Source organism: Condylura cristata, unplaced genomic scaffold, assembly GCF_000260355.1.
Source record: "Condylura cristata isolate star-nosed mole 26May11 unplaced genomic scaffold, ConCri1.0 scaffold00029, whole genome shotgun sequence".
Lineage (NCBI taxonomy): Eukaryota > Metazoa > Chordata > Mammalia > Eulipotyphla > Talpidae > Condylura > Condylura cristata.
In genome coordinates, this window is record NW_004567130.1 from 23443012 (window position 1) to 23470724 (window position 27713).

A 27713-nucleotide genomic window follows, 5' to 3' on the forward strand; every position below is an offset into this window, starting at 1 on the left:
TACTTGGGCAATTTAGTTGACTGTTGGTGAGTTAAAGTGGAATTCCTAGCATTACTGGGATTAATATTTGTTATTTAGTATTTTAACTAGTGTTTCTGATTTGTGCCATATGGTCAAAGATTTTAATAGTGCAAAATCTTATCTCTTGTATCTCTTGTATCTCTTGTATCAAAAACAAAGACAACTGGTATTTGTTTTTGTTTGTTTGTTTGTATTTCCTCACCATGTTCTCAGGTAATAGAGCTTAAACTGCAAGTTCCCTATCTAAGTCTGTCATACTAGTGATAGATCTTCGTTTCCACGTTAGGTATAATTATTTTTAATTACATGAGTCCACCTCTTTGGTTTCTCATCAGCATGGTTCTGCTTCTTTAGTTTTGGTGGAAATGGGTAGATCATTGAATAGTTTCACTAAATTCTCACCAATAAGTTGAGGGTTGGTGACTGTTAGAATGTTTTTGTCTGTGGAAAAGGGGACATTGCCTGATGAGAGCAACTGAGAACTGGAAACAGGGAGGCGCCCTGGGGGATGGCGGCTCCAGGACAGGTCGGGTGGTTCTTTGCAGCGATCCAGTCTTTAGTTAGGTGTGAGTCAGTGTAGTAGAATTCTTGAGAAAACTGAAGGCCCATGAAATTTTTCTAAATGGGATCTTAGTCTGGATCAAACTTTTATAAGGAGCTTTTTAAGGAAAAAAATCTTATTCATGACAAAGCATTTTGACTTAGACTGCAGTTCAATCTCAGTTGTTTTTAAGAAAATGTTATCATAAATGTAATACTTGATGCAATTTTATCAATCATTTACAGAGAGCAGCATCACATTGGTTTTTCCCACTTTTTTTGCTTGCCTGTCTGATGTGCCTTTCTGTGACCATTGCTAGTGAATGTGTTCACTGGACTTTGTTAGAATTTAAAGCTTCTTCATTAGGAACCCCTTTTTTACTTTAAGTGTGAGAAATTGTTTCATAATGGCAACTTAATTTATAAAATACAGGTTTTTATTTATTTTATTTTTTTATTTTCATCTTTCGTGTGACATTTCTCTCTATATATGAAACTGGAAAGTAGCCTTAATTGCGGTACATTGAGTATCTTTAAGCCTGCTGCACTGCCTATCTGCTAAAAAGAAATGTCAGTGTAACCTGTATGTGTGTTCTTTTCCTGTCTGGTGAGTCTGGTTACTATTGAGTAGTTTTAATTTGATCAAGTTACTGTCAGTAACAACCTACTCTACTTTGAAATTGTAATTGCAGCTGTATTTGTTTTACTGAAGGAACAGTCATTCTTGTTTATACTTTATTGAGATGAATTGACAAGTGTTTTAGTTTTGGCAAATAGTGAAGTGTTTCATCTGGCAAGAGAGAGGCAGGTTTTAGTTTTCACCAAGAAAGCAGCACAAGTAATAAGCATTGACTCAAAAGGTTGAGTTCCTAAGAGTCTCGAAGATGATGGGCAAGAAATAGAGACTCTAGTTTCGGTGGTTAGAATCGGTCAACAGCTCGGGTCGGGGCATTGCCGCTCTGAGCCGTAGCGGTAACTCTGAATGATACTCATTTCAGCTATATAATTACAGTCCCATATTCATGATTGAAAGAAAAAAGGATAAGTAGAGGACACGTAAGTTTAGAGCCCTCGTGGCCGGGAAAATGCCTTTGGGCTGGCTGGGGCTGGAGATTGTCAGCCTCCTACTCTTGAGCCTCTGCTGTTGGAAAAGAGACACAGTTGTGTCAGGTTTTCCAACTGTCAAGAGGCTGGCTGCTCAGTGCCTCGACCTCCCTTAGCAGACAGGAAAGCCTCTCCCAGTGTGTGTGGTGGGGGGCTGTGGTGGAGTGACTGGGGGAAGAGGAGAGTTACCATGTCAAGTTAACAGCCACTTTGGAAGCAGACTATCATTCATTCTTTTCCGGACTTTAATATCCCCTGACCTTTGGAGTATATTTATCCCATGATAATTAACAGTATCTCATGATACAAACGTACTCTTCATGACCTATGGTTCAGCTTTGACTTCCTTCAGGTTAATATCAAATTGGAAAGGAAAAGGACTCATGGTAAAACAGAACAGTGCTGAAATGGCTAATTACTACTGTGTCACCTGTGCCCTACAGTACTGTGTAGGGTTGTATCCCTGGCAGCATAGATATTAAAAAATTAGAGGTCAACAGTTTTGATACTCCTTACTGGTGCAAGGTGTGAACTTTAGGAAGCTGGGTATGTTGTTTTATGAATCATTGGAATTCTTTGTTTTCAAGCAGTGGAGATTAATTTAAACAACATGGGAATTTATTTGAACAAAGAGCAGGATACCAAACTGTAGAGTGGGATCTCTACAGCCAGAACCGGTCTTTCTTTCACAGGCTGTGCCTTTAGATGACTGACACCTCTCTTAGCTGCCCTTCTCCCAACTCAAATCAGATTTTCAGAGGGAGGAGCTTAATTGACTTGGATCGAGGTTCCCAAGGGCAGGCTGGACAGAGGAGGACCTGAACATACAAAAGGTGACTTAAGAGTTATTTCATATGGGAAAAGCAGGAATAGGAAAGCATTTCTAGTTTGTTCTCTTTGTAAATAGCTGTACACGGTCTTAGATGTTTTAGATATCTAGTGCTTTTTTCTAGAGGAAAGAATGGAGTTAAATATCTTCTTATCATCTTAACCAAAATTGAAATAATGAAAATTAACTTTACTTTGGTTTTAAAAACTGGAATCTTTAGAAATTGTGCCTTTCAGCTTTAAGAACGTACTTTTAATTATGCTCCTATGTTGTTCTAGTCTATTTCATGACATATACATTTTTTTTGAGATTAAGAAGCCTATTTAATGTTTTATGTGCACTTGATAATAATATGAGAATAATAGTAAGAAAAAGGAAAATACATGCAAAGAAATGTATGTTTTGTGACTGGTGAGAGCTGGTTGGATTTTCTTTTATATATTCACCTTAATGCAACTAATTTTTCTCTACCCTTGGTATTTATTTAACATGAGGGGAAAATCATATAAGTCATGATAAATTAACTTTTCCTTAAAAACATTGTAGAATAACATGCAGCCACTGGGGCCTCACACTATGTTTTTTTTTTTTTTTTCTGTTTCTGGGAGTTTTGTAGGCTATATTTCAAAATTTTAAATGTTCAAAAAGATATCTGAGAACTTTAAGAAATTTTATTAGTATAATTCATTATTCTAGTCTATAACAACATTAATTTCTATTATATAGAAACAACATTAATTTCTATTGCATATTGACTTGTGCTGGCTGAGCATACCTACTATGCAGACTGACAATTGAAAGTATTGGTAGCTGCTGAGAGAGACTGGTATCGTAAGTGTTTTGGGAATTTAGCAAAGCGGCAAAGAAGTGAGTATATGATAGATACTATTTGGGAAGGGGAAGTTTGGTTTGGTAAAATTTTGGAGAAGGAAATAGTATGTATGTCTTTGTTAACAGTAGGTCATTTTGTGGTATTATCTGACCTCCCCAGCGCTACTTAGGAGAATCATTGCATGTGATCAAACAGTACGCCTCGGCTACTCATCTTGGTGCGCACGATTCAGGTTGCCTGTGTGGGAAGCGGCTCCCTCACAGATGTGGAGCTTGAATTCCAGGGTACCTGTGGGTGTAGTGCGGGGGAGTGGTGGCTGGCAGAGGTGCTCACAGCAAAACTTTATCTACTAATATATGGGAACAATTACCAAGGTGCATTTTGTATATTCCACACAATCTGTAAATACTTTATGTCAGCATCCCAAGTGGGTGCATCAGATTTAAAGCTTCACCTATTACATTTTGTAAAATAAGACAATAAAACTCATTTCATATATAGATAACCTTGTCAGGATACTCCTTTTGAGCTCTCAGTTCACTTAAGCATGTGTTTCACGATGAAGTGATACCATAGGCCAACTTCTTTATAAATCACTGGTCACCAAATATACTAATACAAATATAGATTTTCTCCCCTACCTCCTTAATTGAATGATCTAAGGTTACTCTGAACATTAATTGCATTTTCATATTCAATCAAACAATTTAAATGAGGTTTAAACCACCTAGTGATCCATGATAAGCCTTTGATTATGTAAAAATTCTGGCTAATGTTAAGTGAGGGTGCTGCTCACCTGCAGTGTGGCTTCAAGCCTTTGTAGCTCGACTTTCCCAGCCTGAGCCACTATGCCACAGTCGGGAGAATTGAAGGAATTGACAGTTTATCCCCATTAAGCCACCTGTCACAGCCACCTGCCTCAGGCAGACCCAAGTCTAGTCACTGCCATTATTACTGCCTGCCTTGGTAAATTACTATCTAAGAGAACAACTTTTTTGTTTTTTATTTATTTTTACACAGCAAGGATATATTTTTGCAGCACCAAGTTAATGATTCTTTCACCAAATTAAAGTATATTGCTCTATTCTAAAAATAACTTCGTTAGGCCCTCCCTGTGATGCAAAGGGTTAGGACGCAGCACTGCAAACCCGCGGCAACTACTTCAGTGCGAGTTCAATCCCCCGCCCCGGTGCTGACCCACATGGTGCAGCAGACCTCTCCTGGCCCGCCCGCTGCTCCCTTCAGCAGTGTATACCTCGATCTGCCTGGTCTGCTCCCCACTCTGTCTCTGGTGAAGCCTCTCACCGCCCCTGCACCTATGGCTTGTACCCCAGTTCTGTATGCACAAATAAATAAATCTTTAAAAAAAAAAAGGAGAAATATATTGTTAAAAAAATAACTGTTAAATTAGGAGAATTACTTTAAAGGTCTGCTACAACAATTACAGAGGAGATAAAAAAACAACTATTGCACAAATGATAGATGACAAGAAGAATTGCTTTTGGTTAAGTAATGCTTTGCTGGTTGTCTCATACTAATACTTTAAACAATTTAATGAAATTTCGTAATTCATAAGAATTTAGAATTAAATAACTGCAATAACAAATTAGTTTTCTGGGCGCCATAGACATGTTAATGAGTTTTATACTGTGAAAAAGAGTTTTCCTAAAGTTGGGAAGAAGTTTCCTAAACCATGAAGTTAAGATGAAAAGGTTAGGACTGGTGAGGGAGATGGAGTGATGAAAAACGACTGAAAAAGAGAAAACCAAGAATTACCTTGAGAGTTCTTTAAACAAGGCTAACATCGCTATGTTCTTTACATATATATGTTTTAGGATTCTGTCCGATGAGCTTGCACAAGTATGAAATGAAAATGTGCCAGAAAGTGTAGTGCACCATTGTTTATAATGACAAAAGATAGGAAGCAAATCAGGTGTTTTTCTTCTGAAGACAAAGTATGTGCTCATATGAAAAGAAAACAGTGCAGCTGTTTAAAGAATAAGATGGTTGTGTTAATAAGGTTTTAGAATGAGCTATAGGATTTAAGTTTAAAAAAAGAGTTACTCAGGTGCATATAGTTCACTCCTGTCTGTATAAGTGAAGTAAAAGTATGTAAATGTAAAAATACATTAATATGTGTCCCTCAGGAAGGATGTAAAATGCTGTTGGTAACTGCTTTCCTTGTAGCAGGAAAAGGGAGATCAGAGTAACAGAAAGATTTCACTCTCTACTGTGAACTCTCCTGTGCCATTTGTAGTGTATCCAGTGAAAAAACAGTGTGAAATATTCATCTGTTCCTTTGAGGGTACCCAGTGAAGGAGGAGGGATTGCTTGACACTGTTTCTTGCCACCTAACTGTCATCTTCTAGACTAGAGTCCACCATTGTCAGGTGTTTTTCCCACTTAACATACAACCACATATGCTAGTTTTCAAGCATTAGGATAATTTGTACAGAGCAAAATACAGTGCAAATAGGCTTTTTGCTTTTTGAAGACTTTTTTTTTTAGCAGCCTCTTTTTCTGTCATTTTTTTGTGAATTCATGATTGGTGAAACAACTTGGTAAAAAATAATAACTTGTTCTGTGAAAAATAACCTGGTTATCAAATCAAACTAGTCATTCTTAGGAGATAGTGTTTTGATTGGTATTTTTTAATGTCCCATAAGTGTATGTTGCAAAAATATTTCTAGTTTGTGTTTTACTTTCAAATTCTTGTTAAAGTTGTTTAGAAATTTAGACATATGATCACGTAGGTGATTTTTCCTCTCCATGAACATTAGCTAAAACATGTGAGTTTACAAAGTCTGCTTATTCAGAGGATACATGCTACTTACATGTATACTACAAAGCAGTATACATGGCCACCCATATTTTATAGACTTGTTAGAATCATAGCACATAAATCCTTTTAAAATTCATTAAAAATTTTTATTAAGTTAATATCAGTGTACAAACTGATGCTGTTTTAGTTTCAGGTGTGTGATGTAATGATTTATCATTTGTAAAGATCTTGGAATGACCTTCACAGTAATTCTTATTTACCATCTTTTCTAGCAGTTTTCGAACTTATGATACTATGTTATGTTTATAGATCCTATGCTGTATGTATATTGCATCTCCTTGCATATTGTCAATTTTTATTTGTAGTTTTTCCTCATACTTTTTAAACTTAAAAATTAGAAAAATTATCTGGCCACTTTATTTAGTACTTTGTAGCTAAGTTTTGTGACATTTTGCTTTTTATTAACTAGTTAGCACTTCACAGAGGAAATTTCACCTTGGGTTTAAAGCATGTTTTTCCGCCTTAGAGATCCCTTGTCCCAGTGTATTGCTTTATGCAGAGATGAGCAGGCAATAGAAATCTGTCACTACCCAAACTCACAAGACTGATTTAAAAGTTTAAAAATTAATCAGTCATTATTTGAGAATTGTACTTTTTGAGACTTCTTAGATGATAAGCCCACATAAGAATACAAGTTTTAGGTCACAAGCCACTTGACACATTCCTAGGACAATGGGAATAATATGAATATTTTTATCATGTGAAGGTGACTGAAAAAATTTCTTTTTTGAAGACCTTTCTTTACCTAAAATACCAGTGATAATTAATTAGATGTTCTGTGTCCTATATAGTCCCCAAAACAGAATAACAAGCTAGTCACTACCTGAACTTTCACTCTTATAAAGAAGGAAACCCCAGTTCTCTACTCTCTAGGTCCTGTTAGGAATAGCCACTGAATATACTATTATGGGGAAAGGAGGAAAGAGCCAAACTATTATGAAGCTAACAAAGATTAAGTGTCAAAGGCAAATACTTGAGTTTTAATAATTTATGTTGACACTTCAGCAGGAAATCATTAGTTCACTTGAAAGGAGATATTGATATTGCTTAGCAAATTTATTGTCAGATTTAATTCCCCTCTATCTTATTTTTCAGGGAGGAAATAATGCTGGCCATACAGTTGTTGTAGATTCTGTAGAATATGATTTTCATCTTTTACCCAGTGGAATAATTAATCCAAATGTTACTGCATTCATTGGTAAGTATGTATGAGAGTGTGGCAGGCATAGTGAATACTGGGCTGCTTGCTGATTTCCCCCACCCCCAGAGTTGTGATGTAGTGTTCACAACTTATTATCTAAATTGATTTAATCTCTCACTGTTGAACTAATCTTATTTTTTATTAATTTTGACCTTTAGACCTTCTGTAATATACGTAATTTTGGTTTTGTTCATATCTTTTAGATGCTTAGCAATAAGACTTTTTAGAATAATTACTTTACATATATCTGTTGCTAATCTGAAGTCTGTAAAGTATTAGATCATCAGATCAGGTTTCCAAATACAATGACATGCAGGAAGAAATATAAGAAGCCTATATTTAATGGATTGATTCTGAAGCCTTATGATGCAGTCTGATCGTTTCTATTTTAGTTTTTTATTTTTAATGTGCTGTTCACAATCCACTAAATTGATTTTTTTTTTTTAAACAACTAATAGGTTGTGATTATCCACTCCAAAAGACAATTTAGATCTCCTGTGACATGGCCATATTAGCTAAAATTAGGACATAACTTTATCTTTTTTTCTCTAAATAACAATCACTTTGTTTTAAAGAAATTTCAAAGTATAAAGAGTTCAATTTTATATCTCATTACATTACATTATGTTATGTTGTATTAATTTATAGTATATCTGTTAACTTGGGGGTCATTTCTATGGTAGCTCCCTGATAAGTCAAAAAGTCCTTTAAATCTAAACCACTAATATTGTAGATAAACAGTTATTTTAGATGTCTGTCTTTTAAAATCATTTCAAATAGCATGGTTTAAAGCGGAATTTTTTGTTTTGTTTTAGGAAATGGTGTGGTAATTCATTTACCTGGGTTGTTTGAAGAAGCAGACAAAAACGTTCAAAAGGGAAAAGGTAAGCCTGACCTCAGAGAAACTTGCTGACATCTCCTTTATCTGTGTGTTGTGTCCGCTTTCACGCTGGTCCACTTGAAATTCCCATTCTGATCTCTATTCTACTCTCGTTCACTGAATCCTTTAACTATTTTGTTCTGCTATTTTACTGAGTTTCTTCATAATGTCTCTATTAATAGCCCCTAAAGTAACTTTAGAATACATATTTACAAGTCAAAAACAGCTAGTGGGGGAAACTTAATATTTCATTTTAACTTTTAGCAGTCTAGTGAGATTATCCTTTTTTAAAATCTGTAAGGAATAATTTTTAAAAGAAAATTTTGATTATCAAAATCAGCAACTAACTCTTAACATCTAAAGATTAGTTTTGAGGTGTTGGAGCTTGGTGTCTTATCCTTAGAATGCATTTAAGCTACAAAGGTCATGTCTTTAAAGGTAAATATTTGGATTTGCTTATTCATTTAATAGTTATTTTTGAACATTATTGGTGACAGGTCCTATGCTAAGAAAAATGGTGACCCCAGCTTTCAGGGCACTCACAATGCAATGGGGATGTGTGTCTATATGTATCATGTTACACTTCTGTGTTATAAGCACAGTAATTGACCGTATTTTGGAGGAATTAACAAGAACATTTTATGATTTGATTTAATGACACTATAAAGAACTCTTTTAGGAAAAGGTACTATTCTCAAAATTTCTCTGAATTTTTCTACACTACATCTAACTTTCTCTATCCTGAAAGGAAATGACATTTTTTCTATTAATTTCCTCTTGGGTCCCCAAAAGTATATTATGTGGGTATAGCTGGCTTTTGGAGCTTTTTAGAGCAAAGCAATTAGAAAGATAGAAATTGTGAATGAGTTTGTATATATAATGAACGCTAGGTTAGAGAATCCTTGTTAATACAGAAGAAGCAAAAATGATTACTTCAGTAGAAACTCTTAATTCATTGGATTTTTCAAGAAATTTATGTTAAAAATTATTATGCAGAATGTTCCATTATAAATGTATCTTTCTCCACTCTCATTCTAGGTCTAGAAGGCTGGGAAAAAAGGCTTATCATATCTGATAGAGCACATATTGGTAAGGGGGGCATAATACATTTATTCATAACTGTCACATGAAATTTATTACATGAGTATATATTTAGTAACCAATTCTGTCTTTTAAGTTCAGTGAAAACTTAGCAGGCTAGATTGCAATAATTGTCTCTAAATACATGAAATCCTACCAGTTTTTTTCCTCTTTAAATTTTAGCCCTTGTGATTGAACCGTTTAAGCTGACCATTTCATCTTGATTCAGTCTTGAGGGGTTGTGTGATTCTAAAACTTTGTTTCTTCTAAATTGTCCAGTTGCCTAGAGGCTGTGTTGCAGGGTGTTATGATCGGATTTATTTCTGCAGCATCTGTTGTAATTTTGCCTATTTCATTTCTGAGTCTATTAATTTGGGTTTCCCTTCTCCTCATATGTATAGCTAAGGGCTTGTCAATGTTGGTTTTTCCCCAAAGAACCAAATCATAGTTTTACTGAACTTTGGGACTGTTTTTAATTTCTAATTCATTTATTTCTATTTCTGCTCAATTGTTTGGGTGCTTTTGTTCTTTTTCCAGTTGATTCAGTTGCAGAGTTAGATTCTTAATTTGAGGTTTTCTTTTTCTCAAATGAAGGCCTCTGTTGCTATAAACGCCCCGTGCAGTACTTCCTTTTGAGGCTCCCTTAGGGCTTAGTAGCTTGTCTCTCCATTCTCAATTATATTGATCTCTTCTTTGATTTCTTTCTTGACCCAGGAATTGTTCAGAAGCATTTTATTTAGTTTCCACAGGTTTTGTTCATTTCAGGATTCTCATTATGGTTAAGCTGTAGCTTTATAGCATTGTGATCTGTAAAAACGCTGGGTATAATTTCCATTTTCATATATGTTCTATGTCCTAGTATGGTATCTATTCTTGAGAATGTTCCATTTGCGCTTGGGAAGAAAGCACTCATTCCTTTTGGGGTGGAAAGCTCTATAAATGTCCAATAAATCCATGTGTTCTAAAAAGTTAGGCCTTCATTACCTTGTTGATTTTCTATCTGGGTCATCTGTCCTTTCTGTCAGTGGTGTGTTGAGATCCCCAACAGTGACTGTGGTTTTGCCAATATGCTATATTTGGTATTTATGTAGCTAAGTGCTCCTGTATTAGGTGCATACATGTTAATAACATTTTTATATTCTTGGTGGATTGTTGCCTAGATCATGACATCGTTTCCAGCTTTGTTTCTGATCACCTATTTTAGTTGAAAGTCTACTTTATATTACAGAAGTGTAGCAGTTCCTCCTTTGTGAATTGTTAGCATGTATGACTTTGCACCACCTTATCTTTTTTGTTAGTTTTTGTCTCTAGTAATTTTCCTCCCCGGGTTATTAGTCTCTGTTTTTTAATTGGTAAATTTGACTCTTCACATTTAGGATGATGATTGATACAAAGTGTTTAGCATCATTCCTTTTGCTTTTGATAGTTTTACTTTTCTGTGATTTGTTTTTCCATTTGTTTCTCTCTACTCTTTCAGAATGGCTTCCCTTAATATTTGATGAATTTCTTTGTTTTTTTGTCTGGATTTTTGGTCAGTGGTCACCTTTATGATTTTACTTGAATTCCCACTGAAGTCCTTCATGAGCTGGTCCAGCTCGTGTCTGCTCTACGTAATTACACTGGTTCTGCCCACGTCTTTCCCCCCACCCCCTTAGCATTTTATTGCTGATTAGTAATATTCTTACTCACTCCTATAGTTCTGTATCTCTGTTGTCATTTTGGTCAGAATTTGTGTTTCATTTTCTTGTAGAACTCCTCCCTGGGCCTTTCTTAAAGGACAGGCTTGGTGGTGATTAAAAAACACTCCATTATCTCTGTTTGTCTGGGAAAATCCTTATTTCACCTTCATGCTTGAGTGGTAACTTTGTAGATAGACTATTCTTGACTGGCAATTCGGTCATTTAGAATTGTGAAGGCTTCCTTCTTGATTCTCTTTCTTAATGGGTGATTTGTTTATTTTAGTCTACTTTTGAAATTATTTTGCCATTTTAATTCTATTTAAAGCACTTTCTAAATGTGTTTCCTTTTCATTCAGAGCCTCTGGGATTGTGTATTTTTAACGATTCAGTCTTCTTGGTGAAGAACTCTCCCTGGTCCTGGATCTCCTTTCTGGGGTCTTGCATCCTGCTGCCCTGACTGACCACCCAGTCGCTCATTTTACATGTTGAATACTGTTGTTTAGAAGACTTTGTTCGATAGATCTTTTACTTCTGTGTCCTTTATATTTGTCCCAGGACGTCTGTTCTACCCATTTTGCTTTGCCATCTTGTGTTCAGCTGCTCCTTGTTTCCTCCGGCATGTGCATTGTCTCAGGCAGGGGAGGGGATTTGGCAGCATTGGGGATTTAGTTTTGTTTGTTATTCTTCTTAGTTTACCTTTGCGTGAGGCGGGGGTAGTGGGGGGTTGGGGTTTTAATATTTTCTCAGTCTAAGGGCTGAAATTGGTCATCTCTTCCTGCTCTTCTTTCCACGTTCTGCTTTGTTCTGTGCTCAGGGTGTCTTAACTTCCCACCCCAACTCCCTGCCTGTCCTTTGTGCTGTGGGTTATTTATGAAACTTGAGTTGCCCAGTGGGGACCTAGTTGTGGACCACCAGACTCATAGTCCCCAACTGAGCTGTGACTGGCTGGCGGTGCTGCTGTCCTGCAGTGTGACAGCTGCCTGTGCTGCCGTGTCACTGTGGCCACCAACAGTCAGTGGCTGTCGCTGCCCTGCCCCCACTTCTGCTGCTGCTTCTGCAGTTTTGCAACATCTGCACACCACTGTTTACTTTCCAAGAGATACGTGGGTTCCATTGTCCAAGCCCTTGTCTCTGCTCTCTGGCTTTTTTTGCAGTTTGACCTGGCTCAGCCTGGTATTTCTTTGTATTTTCTGGGAGTGGGGCGGGAGGGGTCTTGGGTGCCCCTGCCGGCCGCAGAGATCTGCATCCATGGAATTCTCACTGCCCCAGCCAGGTCTGCACCCACACTCACGTCAGCATAGTTCTTCCAGGGAATCTCAGAATGCCCTGGGTTCCCCTGTTGGGGAAGGTGGTCTCTATTTTCACCATCTATAATTAGATATTAACCTACTCCCTCTAAATAGTTCTTTTTCAGATGCCACCATTAGTTCTAAGAACCTTATCAGTCATTTGTTTAGCATTTATGTATTTCAGCTTATTTGGAAACAGTAGCAATTATTAGTGGAAAGAAGCTATGGTTAAATATACCAAAATATATACTTTAAATGGGCTAATTTTATGTATATAAATTATATTCCCAGAAAGATGTCCAAGAACAAAGGAAAAACCCAACCCCTGGCTAAAAGTTCAGAGACCATAATTTTAACCCTGCCTTTCCATAAGCTCTTCAGTCAGTAAATATTTGAGAACTTGCAGTCGGCACAGGAAGTCAACTAGTTAGCCGCGCTGACGTGGTCTCAGCACTCATACTAAAGTGTGGCAGGAGGGAGGGAGGAAGAGTGCACACTAGAGAGCACGGCATCAAGGAGACGTGTGGAGACGGGGGAGATAGCTGTAGCCACAGCTGAGACCACGCCATGTGGCCTGAGGACCAGCAGGCGGGCAGCCCCCTCCGGGAGGCCGGGCGGGCGAGCGCTGTGAGGGCGAGCGAGTGGTGGCACATTTGCGACTTAGAAAATGACTTTGACTGCAGTTAAAAATAGGAATTAAGAGGTATCACGCTCATTGGCAGGCGGCGGTTTTGGTGACAGTAGTGGAAGTTGAGAACTAGTGACAAAGAGGCCATTGTCACAATGATCCCTAGACTTCTGGAATCCAGAACTTGAGGAAGAGAATCTCAGTTAAAATTGAGTTGTAGTGTAGGGTGTTCCAAAACGACCTCTGTTGACTCAGTTTTTAAAATAGTCTATTTAATATAAGTGAAGACCAGGCATTTTCACTAGTGTAACAGTGTCAATTTAAAATGTGTCCACTTAATGTATCATAATGATAGTAGGTTGAGGTGATTCATAACTTCAGTAACTGAAATACAATGTTTTGTTTTATGTTATCTTTATTTGGACAACACCTGTGATTTGTTTTGTTTTCCTCCACCCCCCACAGTATTTGATTTTCATCAAGCAGCTGATGGCATCCAGGAGCAACAGAGACAAGAACAAGCAGGAAAAAAGTATGATGAGTGTATGCGTGTGTGCAGTTGAAGCATGTGCAGGCCTGTATAGTTTATGGGTCATAAGATTAAGAAAAATAAATCTTAGAATATTCTGTTTATATTCAGCAAAAACAAAACAAAACAAAAAAAAAAAATGAAATCTAATGCCGCTCATGGCACTATGGAAGGAGTCAGCAGGGGTAATACTCAGTGAAATAAGCCAGAAAGAAAAAGATAAATACTGGATGGGATTTCACTGACAGGGGAAATAATCAGGCAACTATAAATCAGGGGCAGCCTGCAGGGGAGCGGAGAGGGAGCAGGCGCAAGCGAGGGCGACAGAGACGCTGCCAGAGGGCCTGGCGGGAACGCCAGGAGCCACACGGCGTGTGAAAGAAATGCAAGTAAAGAAATCAAATATAAAAAATAAAGTAAATGTGAAAAGGAATATTCTGTTTAATTTCAGAGAAAAACCAAAAGGTTTGATTGTGAAAATCAACTTGTAGGAAATAGCATAAACAGAAAGTGATCATATTAATGCTCTATGATGATCCGCCCATAAGAATTGTATCTTCTTGTCTAACTCAAAACTTGTTCTTGTTTAAGTTTGGGTACCACAAAAAAGGGGATTGGCCCAGTTTATTCTTCGAAAGCTGCTCGGAGTGGACTCCGGATGTGTGACCTTGTTTCTGATTTTGATGGCTTCTCTGAGAGGTAACTAATTTGTATGTCAAAATGAAAAGAGTGGATGGATTTTTAAAACTCAGAATGCAAATTGGTAAAGTTGGTGTTTTAGCTGAATTGGGATGATTGGCATTTTGGGTATTTTTTAAAATGTTAAAGTTCTTTTTAAAATCACATTCTTATTGATACTTGGTTTCAAATGAAAATTAATGTGATGTAATATTAGTACCACAGAGTTTGGGGTGGCTTGTTGGGGAGACAGCGTGTGTCGGGGATAATGTGGCCGCAGTTTGGAGTTGCCCAGCCCAAAGCCTTAACGTCAGATGACTGGGCTCAGGGGCTCCAGTGTTCCCACTTAGAAGTAATTAGCCTCTCGGAGACTGGGAATCTGTCTTACCTTGACTGAGTGGGTAAGCCACATCGACTCTGTGAAGCAAAACCTCCATGGGAAGCCTAATGCCAATAAAAAGCCTTTTGGTGATTCAGCGTGGAGTTAGTTGGCTGATTTAGTAGCGGGTTGCGTGAGAAGTGCTGCGGCTGTATCCATTTCCACGCGGCAGTCAGTCTGTCTACTGTACGGGCTAGGAACCTCCATTGAACGAATGTCTGCCAATGTCTATTTAAAAGCATCTTGTAGACTGTCCCCTTTGTTTTCCACAAAGTGGAATATAACTAATTCAGATGTAAGTCTATGGTTACAGATAAGAATTATATCTGGATTTTATTTCAGCTGTTTCCTTACCCTCTATCACCTTAATTTTATTGTCGATACCCCTAAAGTTGAATTAAAAAAGGCATTTTTAGTACATCATTTATTTATGATTAGATTTTATTCCTCAGAATGTAATTTCAGCTTGGAGATTAATTTGTTATTAGGACAATTTATCTATAAACCACTTGAATGAGAAATATGGAGAATATTTTTAAACAGCTAATGTCTTCATTTATCTTCATTTATCTTTATTTCTCAGGTTCAAAGTTCTGGCTAATCAGTACAAGTCGATATACCCCACTTTGGAAATAGATATTGAAGGTGAATTACAAAAACTCAAGGTAAGATCTCAGGTGGCTTGTTTGTCCTTTTTAAGTGTAAATGCCTATAGGACTGAACTACCACAAGGTGTATTTGAGTCTCGTCACATCATGTAACGAACAGATTCTTTAGTGGGGAGCTGGAGTAAAGCACCTAAAGATAAAGTAGAGAAGAGGCCAGAACATAAGTCCTTTATTGGTCTAAGGACACTGATAGGAATTAGTTATACCCTGGAGATAATGAAAAGCTGTTGAATAATTCTGACCAGACAAAAGGATTATTATAGAAAATGTACTCAATAAGGAACATAGCTTAACAAAGGGCTGAGTGAGGAGTGAAGACTTCTAAAGTCTGCAGCCCGTTCAGGAATGATGCTTTCTGAACGGTCAGTCTCTCCAGCTTCAGCTCTCTGCTCCTAAGAGTCAGGGGATTCACCACATTCACGCCACAGCTGGCAAGTAGCAGCTGTCCGTGCTGGTCGGCAGTGAAGTCTGACTATCTCAGCCTCTCATTCCTCCACAGTGCTTCATACTGCTTCTTATATGTCTGATTGTTATTATTGTAGATCACAGTAATGGTAAATCAGTATGGGCATCAACTCCTAGTCTAAATAGGAATTTCCCACCTTTACATGCTATTCAAGAGGACTGTATACCTTAGGTCTGGCCATTCACTAAATCCCTAAACAAGATGTCGTGGACATTCCAAGTGGATTTCAGTGTATTGATTGTTGCTTAGAATAAATTTTCTGTTAATTTTTGTCATTTTCTTTTCATTCTTTGATGCAACAAATATTTTCAGTTATTGCTAGCAACTTGGAAAAAAATTTATGTGTTTAAAGTTACATGTGTGGCTTTCCAGTCCTAATTTATGATTGTTACTTGTAAACGTGAAATAGATGAATATAATGAACACAGCTGGGTAAGAAGGTTCTTAAAAGGTAATAACATGCTGAATCAGGAGCAAGTGACATGATGAATGGTCCTGGTCATTTTATGGATTGAAAAAAGGCTTAAACCAGGAATAAGCATGAGCATGGAGTCTAGGACCAAGGAAGGACCATATTTTCATCAATGTGTGTGACTTACTCAAGTGAGTAATTTCCATATATTGTGGCTAAATATTCACATGTAGTTGAAAGTAGGTGTTTTTTGGTTTTTGGTTTTTGCAGTGACATATGATAGCCATGGGGCAAGTTCTTACTTAAAAATTATATTTTAAATTGAATTTAAAAGTAAGTAGTGGTATTAAAACTTGAAATATGTTTTGAAAAAGTTATAATGCATGTTAAAAATAGTATTTGATACAATCTAATAGTACATCTGCGCTATTTCACGGTATTGGAAATACAGTGGCAAAGGATATTAGTAAAAGTTTTTGAATAATTTATTATTCATCCTATACAGTGTCATTCGTGGGCTTCAGCACATTTTGAGAGTGACCCTGGTACAAGTTTCAAAACTCAAGATTACATGGATTATAAATACAGCTTTTTAAATTAGAAAAGCACAATGTAATGCAGTTAATTGCCTTTATTTTCCTGACCACTAGTATACAAAGTATTAATACTTCGCTGTTTGGAAGACTGTCATTTGCATTGAGGTGAAATTTTTTACCTCTGCTTCTTGTGGCCCTGCACTATCAGTTTGAGAGACCAAAGCTAAACCAGTAGGATGAGCACCATCACCAATCACTTTTTTTTTTTTTAAGAATTTTTATATTTATTTTTGTATAGAAGAACTGGGGTGTAGGCCAGAGGTGGAGGGTGGTGGGGCAGGGGGGATTCACCATAGACAGATTTGGGAGCAGAACAGGCAGATCTGAAATACACTGCTGAGGGGAGCAGCGAGCAAAACAGAAGAGGTCTGCTGCACCCTGCGGGTCACTCCCTGGCTGGGATTGAACTCAGGCTGGGGGTCGAGCTCAGGCCATCATGGTGGGCAGTCGCAGTGGTAGCCCTGAGATGTAACCTTAGGCCCCCAGGAAACCCACCAATCACTTTCTCCATTGTATTTGCCATTTCTCATTGTCATGAAGTCAGGTAATCTTTATTCACACTGGTTATATTGTAAATGTGTTAGTATGCATTGAAAATGGGTTTTGTCTTTGTATGTAGGGTTACATGGAAAGGATAAAACCAATGGTGAGAGATGGAGTTTATTTCCTATATGAGGCTCTACATGGACCACCAAAGAAAATCTTGGTAGAAGGTGCAAATGCAGCACTACTAGATATTGATTTTGGTAAGTGAGATAGGATGTGTGAGGCGCTTCACTGAGCCCTGAGTTACTTAAGATATAAATAATTAACATTAGCATTAAGGGGTTTTACAGCAAGGCTTTTACCCTGTATATTCATAAATGGTGGAAGTTTGTCATTTAACTGTTTTTTAAAAAGGAATATTGTAGGGAATACGTGTGTTAAGTTTTATAGTTCATTAGAAAAATGAAATTACTATTTGAATTGAGTAGGTTTGGTATTCCTGTAAATTATGATTTTCATTATTTGACTCAAGAATGAAGCAGTTGATATGTTGAGAGGTGGTTATGGGTATGTATGTGCGATTCCAGAGCTCATGTCGTTGGAACTGTAAGATGAAAGATGAATCCTATGTAGTACCTTTTATCTTTAATTTAGCTGTTTTATCATATCAGAAGATGCTAATTCATCTATTTAATTCCTGGATAGGGGATTCTGAATGGATTTAGAGCATTCCCTCCTTTTTCAAAAAGCTTATGCTTAACCCCTTCACACAGCTGTATGATTAGTTTGCTAAACTTTCCATCTAAACATGGAAATAGTTAGAACCAATATAGTGTAAACATGAAAAGAAAGCAGATTGTTTAATTAGCTTAGTAGTTAAATCTGAGGAGGATTTTTCTGGGGCGCAAGTATATTTCATTTCCTCTTGTTGCTTCTGGGGTTATTCCCTGGATAGAGATCAAAAGGTGACGAAGTGTTTCAGTTGCTGCTATACTTTAAATATTCAGATCAAAAGAAGAGAGTGGATTTTTTTCAAACTAAAGGAAGATAATTGAAATATGTAAATTCCAAGTCTACATCGTTTTGGCATTAAATGATGTAGCGGTCCGGGAGGTCGGTGCCTGTCCCACAGAGCTGCGTCGGTGAACTGTGGGCGCTCGAGATCTGCCAGTGTAAGCGGGCGCTGCAGTGTGGCTTCAGCCGCCGTTACTGTCCCATTGTAGATGAAAGAATCGAGAATGAAACTGTTGGAGGGCGGTTATGGGTATGTTCAAATTCTGTTCAGGTCTGTCCAACACCTAGAATGTACTTTGAGAAGAATTTTTTTTATTGTAATTCTGTTTTATTTTACTTTAAAGTATCATTTACATGATGCATGACTACTTGTATATTTTAATGTCTGTTTCTGTCTTTAGGAACATACCCTTTCGTAACCTCCTCAAACTGCACGGTTGGAGGTGTTTGTACTGGGCTGGGGATGCCTCCCCAAAATGTTGGAGAAGTGTATGGAGTTGTGAAAGCTTATACTACTCGAGTTGGTATTGGTGCCTTTCCTACCGAGCAAGATAATGTAAGCCTGTTTCAAAGTTCAAAGTCAAAATTTATCCTTTTTTCCTTAACATACTTGGCTTCTGTGCTTTTATTAAGTTGTAAGAATTATCAAGCAGTATGTATTTGTAAATGTACACACACCTTGGTTAGTTGCAGCAGATTGGCAGCAAGAGGAGTGATTAGAAGGTATTTAAGGATAATTGCAGTTGAAAGGCTAAATGAAGGTGCATTTATCTAGGGGATCAAGATAGTGAAGGAGGAAGAGAGTTTAAAATAGCAGCTACCTTTTACCAAGAGCTTAATTAGTAGGAGGTAGAGATAAAGAAGAATGATCTCCATAAGCTGTCCAGGCTGCTCGCCAGGGCTTTTAGTCCTGTGTACTTAGGAGTTCATCAGAGTCCCAAACAGGTCAGGAACTGGGTGGTGTCACCATCCCTGTGCTATATATACTTGAGGACACTGAGGTACAGAGAGGTGAAATAACTCGCCCAGTGCCACACAAATAGCCAGGGCTGGGACGCAGGCCTCAGGGAGCAACATAAAGCACCCACATGCACACACACGTTATTGTAAAGATAGAATACAAGCGGCAATGAAATGATGGATGCCTTTAACCGAAAGGTTAAGTTAGAGTATTGATAGATCGTACATGGGAAAATTGACTGTAGAGAATTGCTGTAGCTTAGATTTTGGTGCATTGTTTTTAAATTATTGTTTTTAATTATCTTCAAAACCATTAAATAGGAGTTTGCATTATGATTTCCAGGAAAGTCATTAAATTACAATTGTTCTTAGAATAATTGACTTGTTTACTTTTATTCATTCATTCCTCCTATCAGCACCCTGTGCCCCTTTGATCTCTTCTCCATCCAGCCCCCAGAAGCTAAGTGTAAATTCTTCACAAATACACATGTACAATTGGAACCTTCTCAAGGACAGACCATATATATACTGGATCAGCAAACTGGGTGGCTTAATTCAGGAAGGTTGAACTCCTATAAAATGGTGTTTGTTGTGGTTTTTCATGTAAAGGACAGGCTTGTTAGGAAAGTGAGAAAGGAAAAGGCAGCTGAGCAGGCAGGCAGGCAGAGCCCCGGGACGAGAGCCGCTCCCGCTGTCCTCTGGCCACAGTTGTGTGTGACTGGAAGTCAAGTAGGTGGAGACCAAACGTAGTACACTGAATAGTGGGTAGTAAGCTGGGAAAGGAGAAACTTTAAAGTACCTGTTAACTGACAAAAAGAAAACATGAGCTACTAAAATCCTTGAGGCCCACAAAAGCAATGCTGAGAAGAAAGTTAATAGTATAGGTCTGTCTCCATCAAGAAACAAGCAAGGCCACAAATGAGTAACTAGGAAATGAACAAAAGTAAAGAAATAAATGGCAGTGGAAGGAAAGAAATCATAGAGTAGAAATTAAAAAGGTGGTTCACAGATCTGTGCAACCCAAAGCTGATTCTTTGAAAAGACAGACAAATCTTTCATTAGGTTCGTAAAGAAAGATAGAAAACTAGTAAGTAGAACCAGGAATGAAAAAAGTTACCACAGATATTAGGGAAAACAGGTTTTCTGTATGTAGTATCGTATCTCCAAATAGTCTTGGATTCACTTCTTTTCCAAACCGTATCCCTATTATTTGTTGTTATCTAATTGTGTTGTTAAAATCTCTAGAATAAAGAGAAGAGGGCATCTTTGTCTTGTTTCTGATTACTAAAGGGAAAGCTTCCAGCTTTTTGCCACTATGTATTGACTGTAGGTTTTCAACTTGCATTTTATTAAGAGTTTTATTAGTAAATGGGTGCTTATCTTGTCTTTTAATGGTAACAATTTTGATATATCCGGTTAACAACTTTGTGTTTAATATACAGTATTTAGGTTTAGTCTGGTAATCTAAGTTGACAGACTTATCTAAGTTGACTTAAGACCATGGTAAAAGATGAAGCCAGAATGTATCTATTCCAAACTATGAATGTTTCATATAAAATCCTTCATCTCAGTGGAGTCTTTCATCCACTTGGTGGTTTCCTGAAAGTTGTTGATCTCAAAGAGGCTTAACTTATATATAGATGGACTTCAGGATCATTCCATTAGATTTATAGCATTGGTATTCTTTCTAGTCATGCAGTTTTATTTTCTGTTCTCTAGGAAATTGGAGAATTGTTACAAACAAGAGGTAGAGAGTATGGTGTAACTACCGGGAGGAAAAGAAGATGTGGCTGGCTCGATCTCGTTTTACTCAGATACGCTCACATGATAAATGGGTTTACTGCGTGAGTATTCCTCAGAACATGGCAGGACCGATTGGGACACCTCATGACCATGGGTTAAATTTCATGCTATGCAATTTTGAGCTAGTATTCTGATGGAAAAATTTCTCTGTTTAGATGCCAACTTGAAGTTGGAGCTCAAGGTGTAAGTGGAGCTACAGGAGAAAAACAGACAAGAGATGTCCCAGTTTATCTTCGTAGATATCCAGGATGGGGGGGGGAAATCACAATAGTCGTACATACATAGAAGTGTGAAGGGCGCTAGGTGGGTGGAGAGAAGAGTGAGCGTGAGCGAATACAGAGAGAGAAGTAACTCGTGGGTTGATGCTGATTCTGCATTCGGACCGCAGATATCACACCTCAGTTGTGTGACTTGGGCAGGTTCACCTCTGTGTGGCTACTTCATCGTCCTTAGGATTTAGATACTGTTACTTTCTACTTCAAAGAGGTGTTTTGAAAATTAGGTGAGAATGTAGTGAGAGCATATAATATAATGCTGGTTCACTGAAAATGATTAGTAAAAGTTAATTGCTACTAATACATATACATTGGTATGTAAATAAGCTCAAGGCTTAGCTTCTAGCACATAACAAAAGCTAAAACCACGTGGGTGAGAATTCCCAAGCATAGTATTTTATCTAATTTTCACGGATTCTTCCAGTGTTTCAAGTTTTACTATATCATTTCTCCACTGTCCTTTGAGTGGAGATGACGGCAGCCAGTGAGAACATCCCGGGTGATGGTGTCTGTCAGCGTGGCCTCTCGAGCCGCAGCGGGTGTGCTGTGCCCAGAGTCTTGGCATGAGGCATCTCTGACTCCAGCAGCTTCGCTGCCAGGGCGGGCTGTTGGCGATGAGATGACGCTGGGCACAGCAGTGAGAAACTGCTGTTGAGGAGTGCAGTTCACTGGGTGATGAGTTTTAGTTTTCAGGACGAAAGTGCATCTGCCCATCTCTCCCAGTGGCTGTTTGCGGCACCACGGCGATACAGCCCTCGCGGTTTTCAGATGTTCGGGACTTGGGCGCTGCCTCACTGGCCTCTTGCTTTTCCTCCAGTTGGGGATCGTGTCTCTCAGAGTTTGCTTGAATGTTGCTTTTTCTTCCAAAATTAGGTTGGCACTTACCAAGTTGGATATCTTGGACATGTTTACGGAAATCAAAGTTGGAGTGGCTTACAAGTTAGATGACAAAATCATACCTCACTTCCCAGGTACGCTGCTTTTTCTAGCCTGTGTTATAGACCGGATGTACTAGAACCATTGTATAAAGCCGTTCTGATGATTAGTGCTCTGTAGCCACAAGTGTGAGCCCCCTTGGCTGGTGCAGGCAAGCTCACTCGCTAGCATTCGCCTCACGGCTGCTGTGCATTTGGGTGCTGGCCCTTGGCCAGCACGTGCTCAGAGGCAGGAGAGGAGCCTCGATCCCCCGAGCCCATCCGTCTCCTCTTCCCTGTTTTGAAAGTAACTTCTGGGCCGGCACTCCTCCCTCCCTTGAGAAAAGTGTTTTTTTAGGAAATGGCCTTTCCGGTACCTTAGCTGGGTATCGGGAGTGCTAGCCAGGAGTAAAGTGGTCGCCTCGGCCCAGCAGTGCTGGGCCACAGTGTGCCGGCTCTTCCTTTCTGCCAGCACTGCTTCACCTCGCAGTCTGATCCTGCTCACTTGTGTGACTCTCGATTCCTTTTATCGTTTAGCGCAAGCATCTGGCGTATCCACGTAGAGTGGTCAACCACTTTCTCTGAGCTGCCAAGAACAAATTTAGTGGTGTATTTTCAGCATGTTTGTTCACAGGTGTTGGAGGAGGACTCCCATACCCGTACACCTGCTCAGTCTGCTTGCTAGTCCACTGTCCACTGCCCGCCTTCATCGGGCACCCAGGGCCGTTTCTTCACGTTTCTCGGCTCCTCTGGGTAATGTCAGCTCGGTTGGGCAGGTCGCCCCTGACCCAGCCCCTTTGCTTCTTGAGCAGTCCCAGCGGTCTGTGCTGAGTTATGTTGTAACTTGACCGATAGTGTTTGCTGGTCAGGAGGGCATGGATGAAGAGGTAGAGCTTGCAAGGGCCACATGTTGCCCTTCAAGTTAACGGCCTCTGCGTTATTCTCAAAGAAGCGGAAGCCTAAACATGAGCAGGGAGTGATGGGCTTTATGCAGCCCCAAGGAGGTCAGCGCGTCCGAGAAGGCCGTGTCGTCAGGTGTGACACTCAAGATGAGCGGCAACACACCAAGCCTCAGGACACCGCCTTTCCCCAGCGGGACTCTGGCCTTGTCATCGCGGGGTAGACTTGCTGGATCTGAGAATTCAGTTTTCCCCAGAGTGCCTCTGTCTGTGTGATGAAATCCTGAGCGTGGTCATCACTGTTTTCTGCCCTCTGCAAGAGCACTTGAGCAAGGCCCTTTGCCTGAAAGTGATGAGCCTTCACCACCTGTCAGCCTCTCTCCAGTGGGTGAGCGGCTTCCTCTAGCGCCCTCCGCTTCCGCGTTCCGCTGTGCTCCTTTCTGGGGCCGCAGATGCTGTCAGCGCTTCCTCTCCACGGTGCAGCGGCCCAGCTCACTTCTGTGAAAGTCTGAGCAGTGCACCTGCAGAGTGCCAGAGACCGTCCATCCTCTGCCTGCCATCAGAGATGGCCCTCGCTGCCAGCCTGCTGGCGGCTTATCCCACTCCAAGCCACTATTTTATAACCGCCCCCTCCTTTAATCCAGCACCACTGCCTTGTGTTGAATTCCCTGGGGAACAGACTTTGCTAGAGATATAACGACATACAAAGGTCGCTCGTACATAAGAGCTCTTAGCTACGTCGGGGAGGGTGTGCGAGAAGGATTAGGCAGAGGGAAATTTGAAGTGAAATGTAGTTACATAAAAATCCTTCAATGGCGGGCCCTCCCTGGTGGCGTAACAGGTTAAAGCGCAGCACCGCAAGCCAGCCGCAGCTGCTTCCATGCAAGTCCGATCCCCGGGCCTAGAGGTGACCCCATGGCGCGGCAGACCTCTCCTGTCTCCCCACTGCTCCCCTCAGCAGTGGACGTTGTCGATCTGCCTGTTCAGCTCCCCGCTCTGTCTCTGGTGAAGATTCTCACTGCCCTGCACTCTAGCCTGTGCCTCAGTTCTGTGTGCAGAAATAAGTAAATCTGAAAAAAAAAATCCTTGAGTGGATTACATGGGGAGGTCTGGGACTGGAATGTCCCTCATAATTGTCGCAAATTAAGTAGCCAGGTATTTATATGCCCACATTAGCAAGTCATTGGACTTTTCTAGCAAGGAAGCTTCCTCATATATTGAAGCAAAGACTCAACTTTGCAAAGGATGTCTCAATTCTGAAGAGAAAAATCTGGGCTAGGTGCTGTTACAGTCACTATATTATCTCTAGTCAGAGAAACTGTTCTTACATATTTTTGGTATATTTTCATTTTCTGTTAGGGGACACATGAAGAAAATGATTGTGACAATAAAGAAAATTTCCAAGTAGGTTTATGTATAGAATCACAAAAGCAATAGAAGATTTCTCTGATGAAGCAAGTATGCGGCTCGTTCTGTAAGATTGCTGTGCATCTGCGGATTCATAACACCTAATCCTGTCATGTAAAATCTCAAAAATTCTTAAAAGTTTTAAGTTTAGCACCAACAACCATTTGACAGAAACATTTGACTTCAGCTGATGTTGGACTAATAGTACTGAGACTGCTTAGAGTGAATAATCCTACACTGCTTCAGAAATATGTTTGATCATAAAATACTACCTCAGATACTACCTCCACTTGTACCATCCTAAAAATGCCTAATTCAAAAAATTCTAATTCTACCATTTGCTGCAAGGATTTTATAAGAAATTGTGAACCCGTGCTCTGTATCACAAAGTTGTTTGACAGTAGGCAGTATATACCATGCGTAAATATATTCTTTAATACGTTTTATTTTAGCAAACCAAGAAGTCTTAAATAAAGTTGAAGTTCAGTATAAGACTCTCCCAGGATGGAACACAGATATATCAAATGCCAGGACATTTAAAGAACTACCTGTTAATGCTCAAAATTATGTTCGGTTTATTGAAGATGAGCTAAAAATTCCAGGTAAGCATTAACATTTTAATATATGACTACCTTTACTTTTTCTACTTTAAAATTAACTGCCTATAAAATAAGATCAGAAGAAGGTCTTTATTGCTTTGTAAAGCACTCATAATTTGTGGAAATGCCCATGAAGATAAAATTTTATTCCTTAAATATAATGCACGCGAAGATAGTAAATTACCTCTCACCCTTTTGGACTCTGTCTTAATCCTGTTCTTTTTACCAAACAATGTTCAGTCTTCTTCCTTTCTCCCTCTTAATATTATATCCCTTTGTATCTTTGCTACCACTAAAAGTGGTCTGTAGGTTGCCCTTTTCAATTAGGCTGTACCTCCTGTGAGAGGTGGGGAGTGGATTAAGACTAGGAAATCATGGGAACAAAAAGTAGGAAATTCAATTGGAAAGAATAAAGAATAAAAACTTTATTCAAAAACAAATGTGAGTTGACCGGGGAATTTGGCCAAAGCAAGTTACAGTGAATTGGTTAGATGAGGTCTTTGTTTTAACACACTTTTCCCTTTTACTTGGACTGTTGAAGGTTTGGGAGACAAAGTGAATAGAGCGGGAGGTAGACGACCTGTGCGAGCTGCCGCGCCCTCGCTCTGCCTGCGCACCGCGGCTCGCTTGTATTTGTGGTGTATGCCAAACTTGAATCTTCTTGTCTGCCTTGCTGGCTGCCCTTCAGCTGGATGTCCGATTTGGGAGCACGCTTGCACACTGCTCTCAGCCAGCCGTTTGTGAATTATGAACAACAGCGAGGGTAGCCGTGTCAGTGTCTCACTGTGAAGGCGTATGCCTGCGTTGCAGGGGTTGAGACCCCCAGTCAGTACATCAGACATTGCAGAGGCCGTGTGAATTAAGCCGTGTTCTCTTCCAGGTGGTTCTCCTTTTTTGAGATACAAAACTTAGAACGCTACCTCGGGATCTTCGCTGGCTTTCATTTATTTATCTTTTCTAATCAGAAACGTGAGCAAAGATCTTTCTACTGACTTGAGCCGGGGTTTTACTGTCCTAATTACTAGGAACAGAGGCATCCCCGCTGTCGTGCGCGCGCTCAGTGAGGAGTGAGGCAGTCCCGGGGCTGCCCTGTGCCGGCGCTGCTCCGGTGAGACGCTGGCACCGTCTGCTGCCACAGCAAAAAGGTGCCGGGCGCCGAGGGACCAGTGGCGACACTGAGACAGCCAGGGGCGTTCTGCCTTGAGTGGACTAACACTGTTCTCACTCTCTCCCCACCAGTTAAATGGATCGGTGTGGGCAAATCCAGGGAGTCCATGATCCAGCTCTTCTGAGGATTGCCATTGACGAGGCAAGAAAACACTCCTTGAGATGGCGGGGGAAGGACTTTCTTACTGTTTCATATATGATCTTCAAATTTCAAGAATAAAAGCATTGCCGTGAATTGGAGCCCTACACTTGTTTCCGGTCTCGGCGCCGCCGGCGGACGGCGCTCCCCTTGGCGTTCCGGGCCAGCGGCCTTCGCGGCGCGCGTGGTGCTCCGGGAAGCACGTTGCTGCTCACGCACAGTGCTAGTGTCGTCCGTGTTTGGGAACCACCTAGAACTACGTCCAGTGTAGTGTTTATTCATGCTGTCATTGTGCGTTCTTAGGGTTACCTCTGGTAAACGGTAACAATAATGCAGTTTTGCACAAGTATTTTTACATTCTGATCATACAATTCTGTCATTGAAATCTTTCTGTTACAATAAAATGGAGATGAGTTCTGTAAATTTTTGTAGTGCTATAAATTCCATTTAAATTGTGAGCTGTTTATTTTCTTCTGAGACCATTGCAAAATTGAGTTTTGGCAGGGGTTGGGGAGAAAGGAGTTCTATTCATGGGTTCTTAAATTTGTACAGAACACAAAATTTATTTCTCTCTGTAAGTTATTTAACACATTGAGCATTTCCCTGAATGTTCAAAGAGAAAAGGTGTTCCCTAAAACAACCTTAATGTTTAAAAAAATTAGCTATTAAAGATCTGTTGTGATAATTTGGTGGACTTTTTTCTTTAATTTTAGATAAGAACTCTGAAATGTATACTTCCTTTTTTATCGTAACCGTATTTCTAAATCTAGTGGAATGATTTCAACATTATGCCTGCCAATATGCCTACAGAAGAATTATGTGTACAAATGAACCCAAACTGTCGGTCATAATTTTGATCATGCCTTTATTTCTCCTTTCACTAGAAAGAGAGGTGTTCGTTTTGACGGTTAGGCTTAACACGCTGTGCTGTAGATTACCCTTCAGTGAACTATTTTAAATGTTCAAATTAGATGCCACTTAAATTTATGACACCATCAATAGCTGATTAAACAGAACCAAATATTTCTAGTATACTTTGTGTGTTGTGTTTTGTCCTGATGAGAGAGGTAATGGCAATGCTGTCAGATGGGCAGGAACTTTACGCCTCCAGTATACTGCGGTAAGGTGGGGAGAGGTCAAAACAGAATCTTTGAAAGCATCTAAATTTCTTTTATCTTCATTAGGTATATTTTTGATAATGCTTTATTCAAGAAAACTTCTAAAAACTCAACCCGCTGGGTTCCATAAGTAAAAGGAAAGCCCAGAGGATGTGGCAAGCACATCACCGGCCAATAACGGCCTTATGTAAAAACAGTAATTCACATTTACTATATAGTAAATAATTTTGATTTATTCTCAAGGAAATTGAATGAACCTTTATTTCTGCTTAATCTTTC

At 39.4% G+C, this 27713-nt stretch overlaps 1 protein-coding gene across 1 annotated transcript; it reads left to right on the forward strand.

Moving 5' to 3' along the window:
* Window positions 1–2447: 2447 nt before the first annotated feature.
* On the forward strand, window positions 2448–27339 carry ADSS (adenylosuccinate synthase; the record flags this gene model as incomplete). The annotated part of the gene is made up of 13 exons (XM_004691042.2): window positions 2448–2498; window positions 7264–7366; window positions 8185–8253; window positions 9288–9338; window positions 13391–13457; window positions 14046–14153; window positions 15095–15176; window positions 17273–17399; window positions 18555–18709; window positions 20833–20957; window positions 22065–22162; window positions 24864–25013; window positions 26250–27339. Coding segments are annotated over 13 exons (1239 nt in total), but the record flags the coding sequence as incomplete, so codon positions are not given.
* Between the last annotated feature and the right edge of the window lie 374 nt (window positions 27340–27713).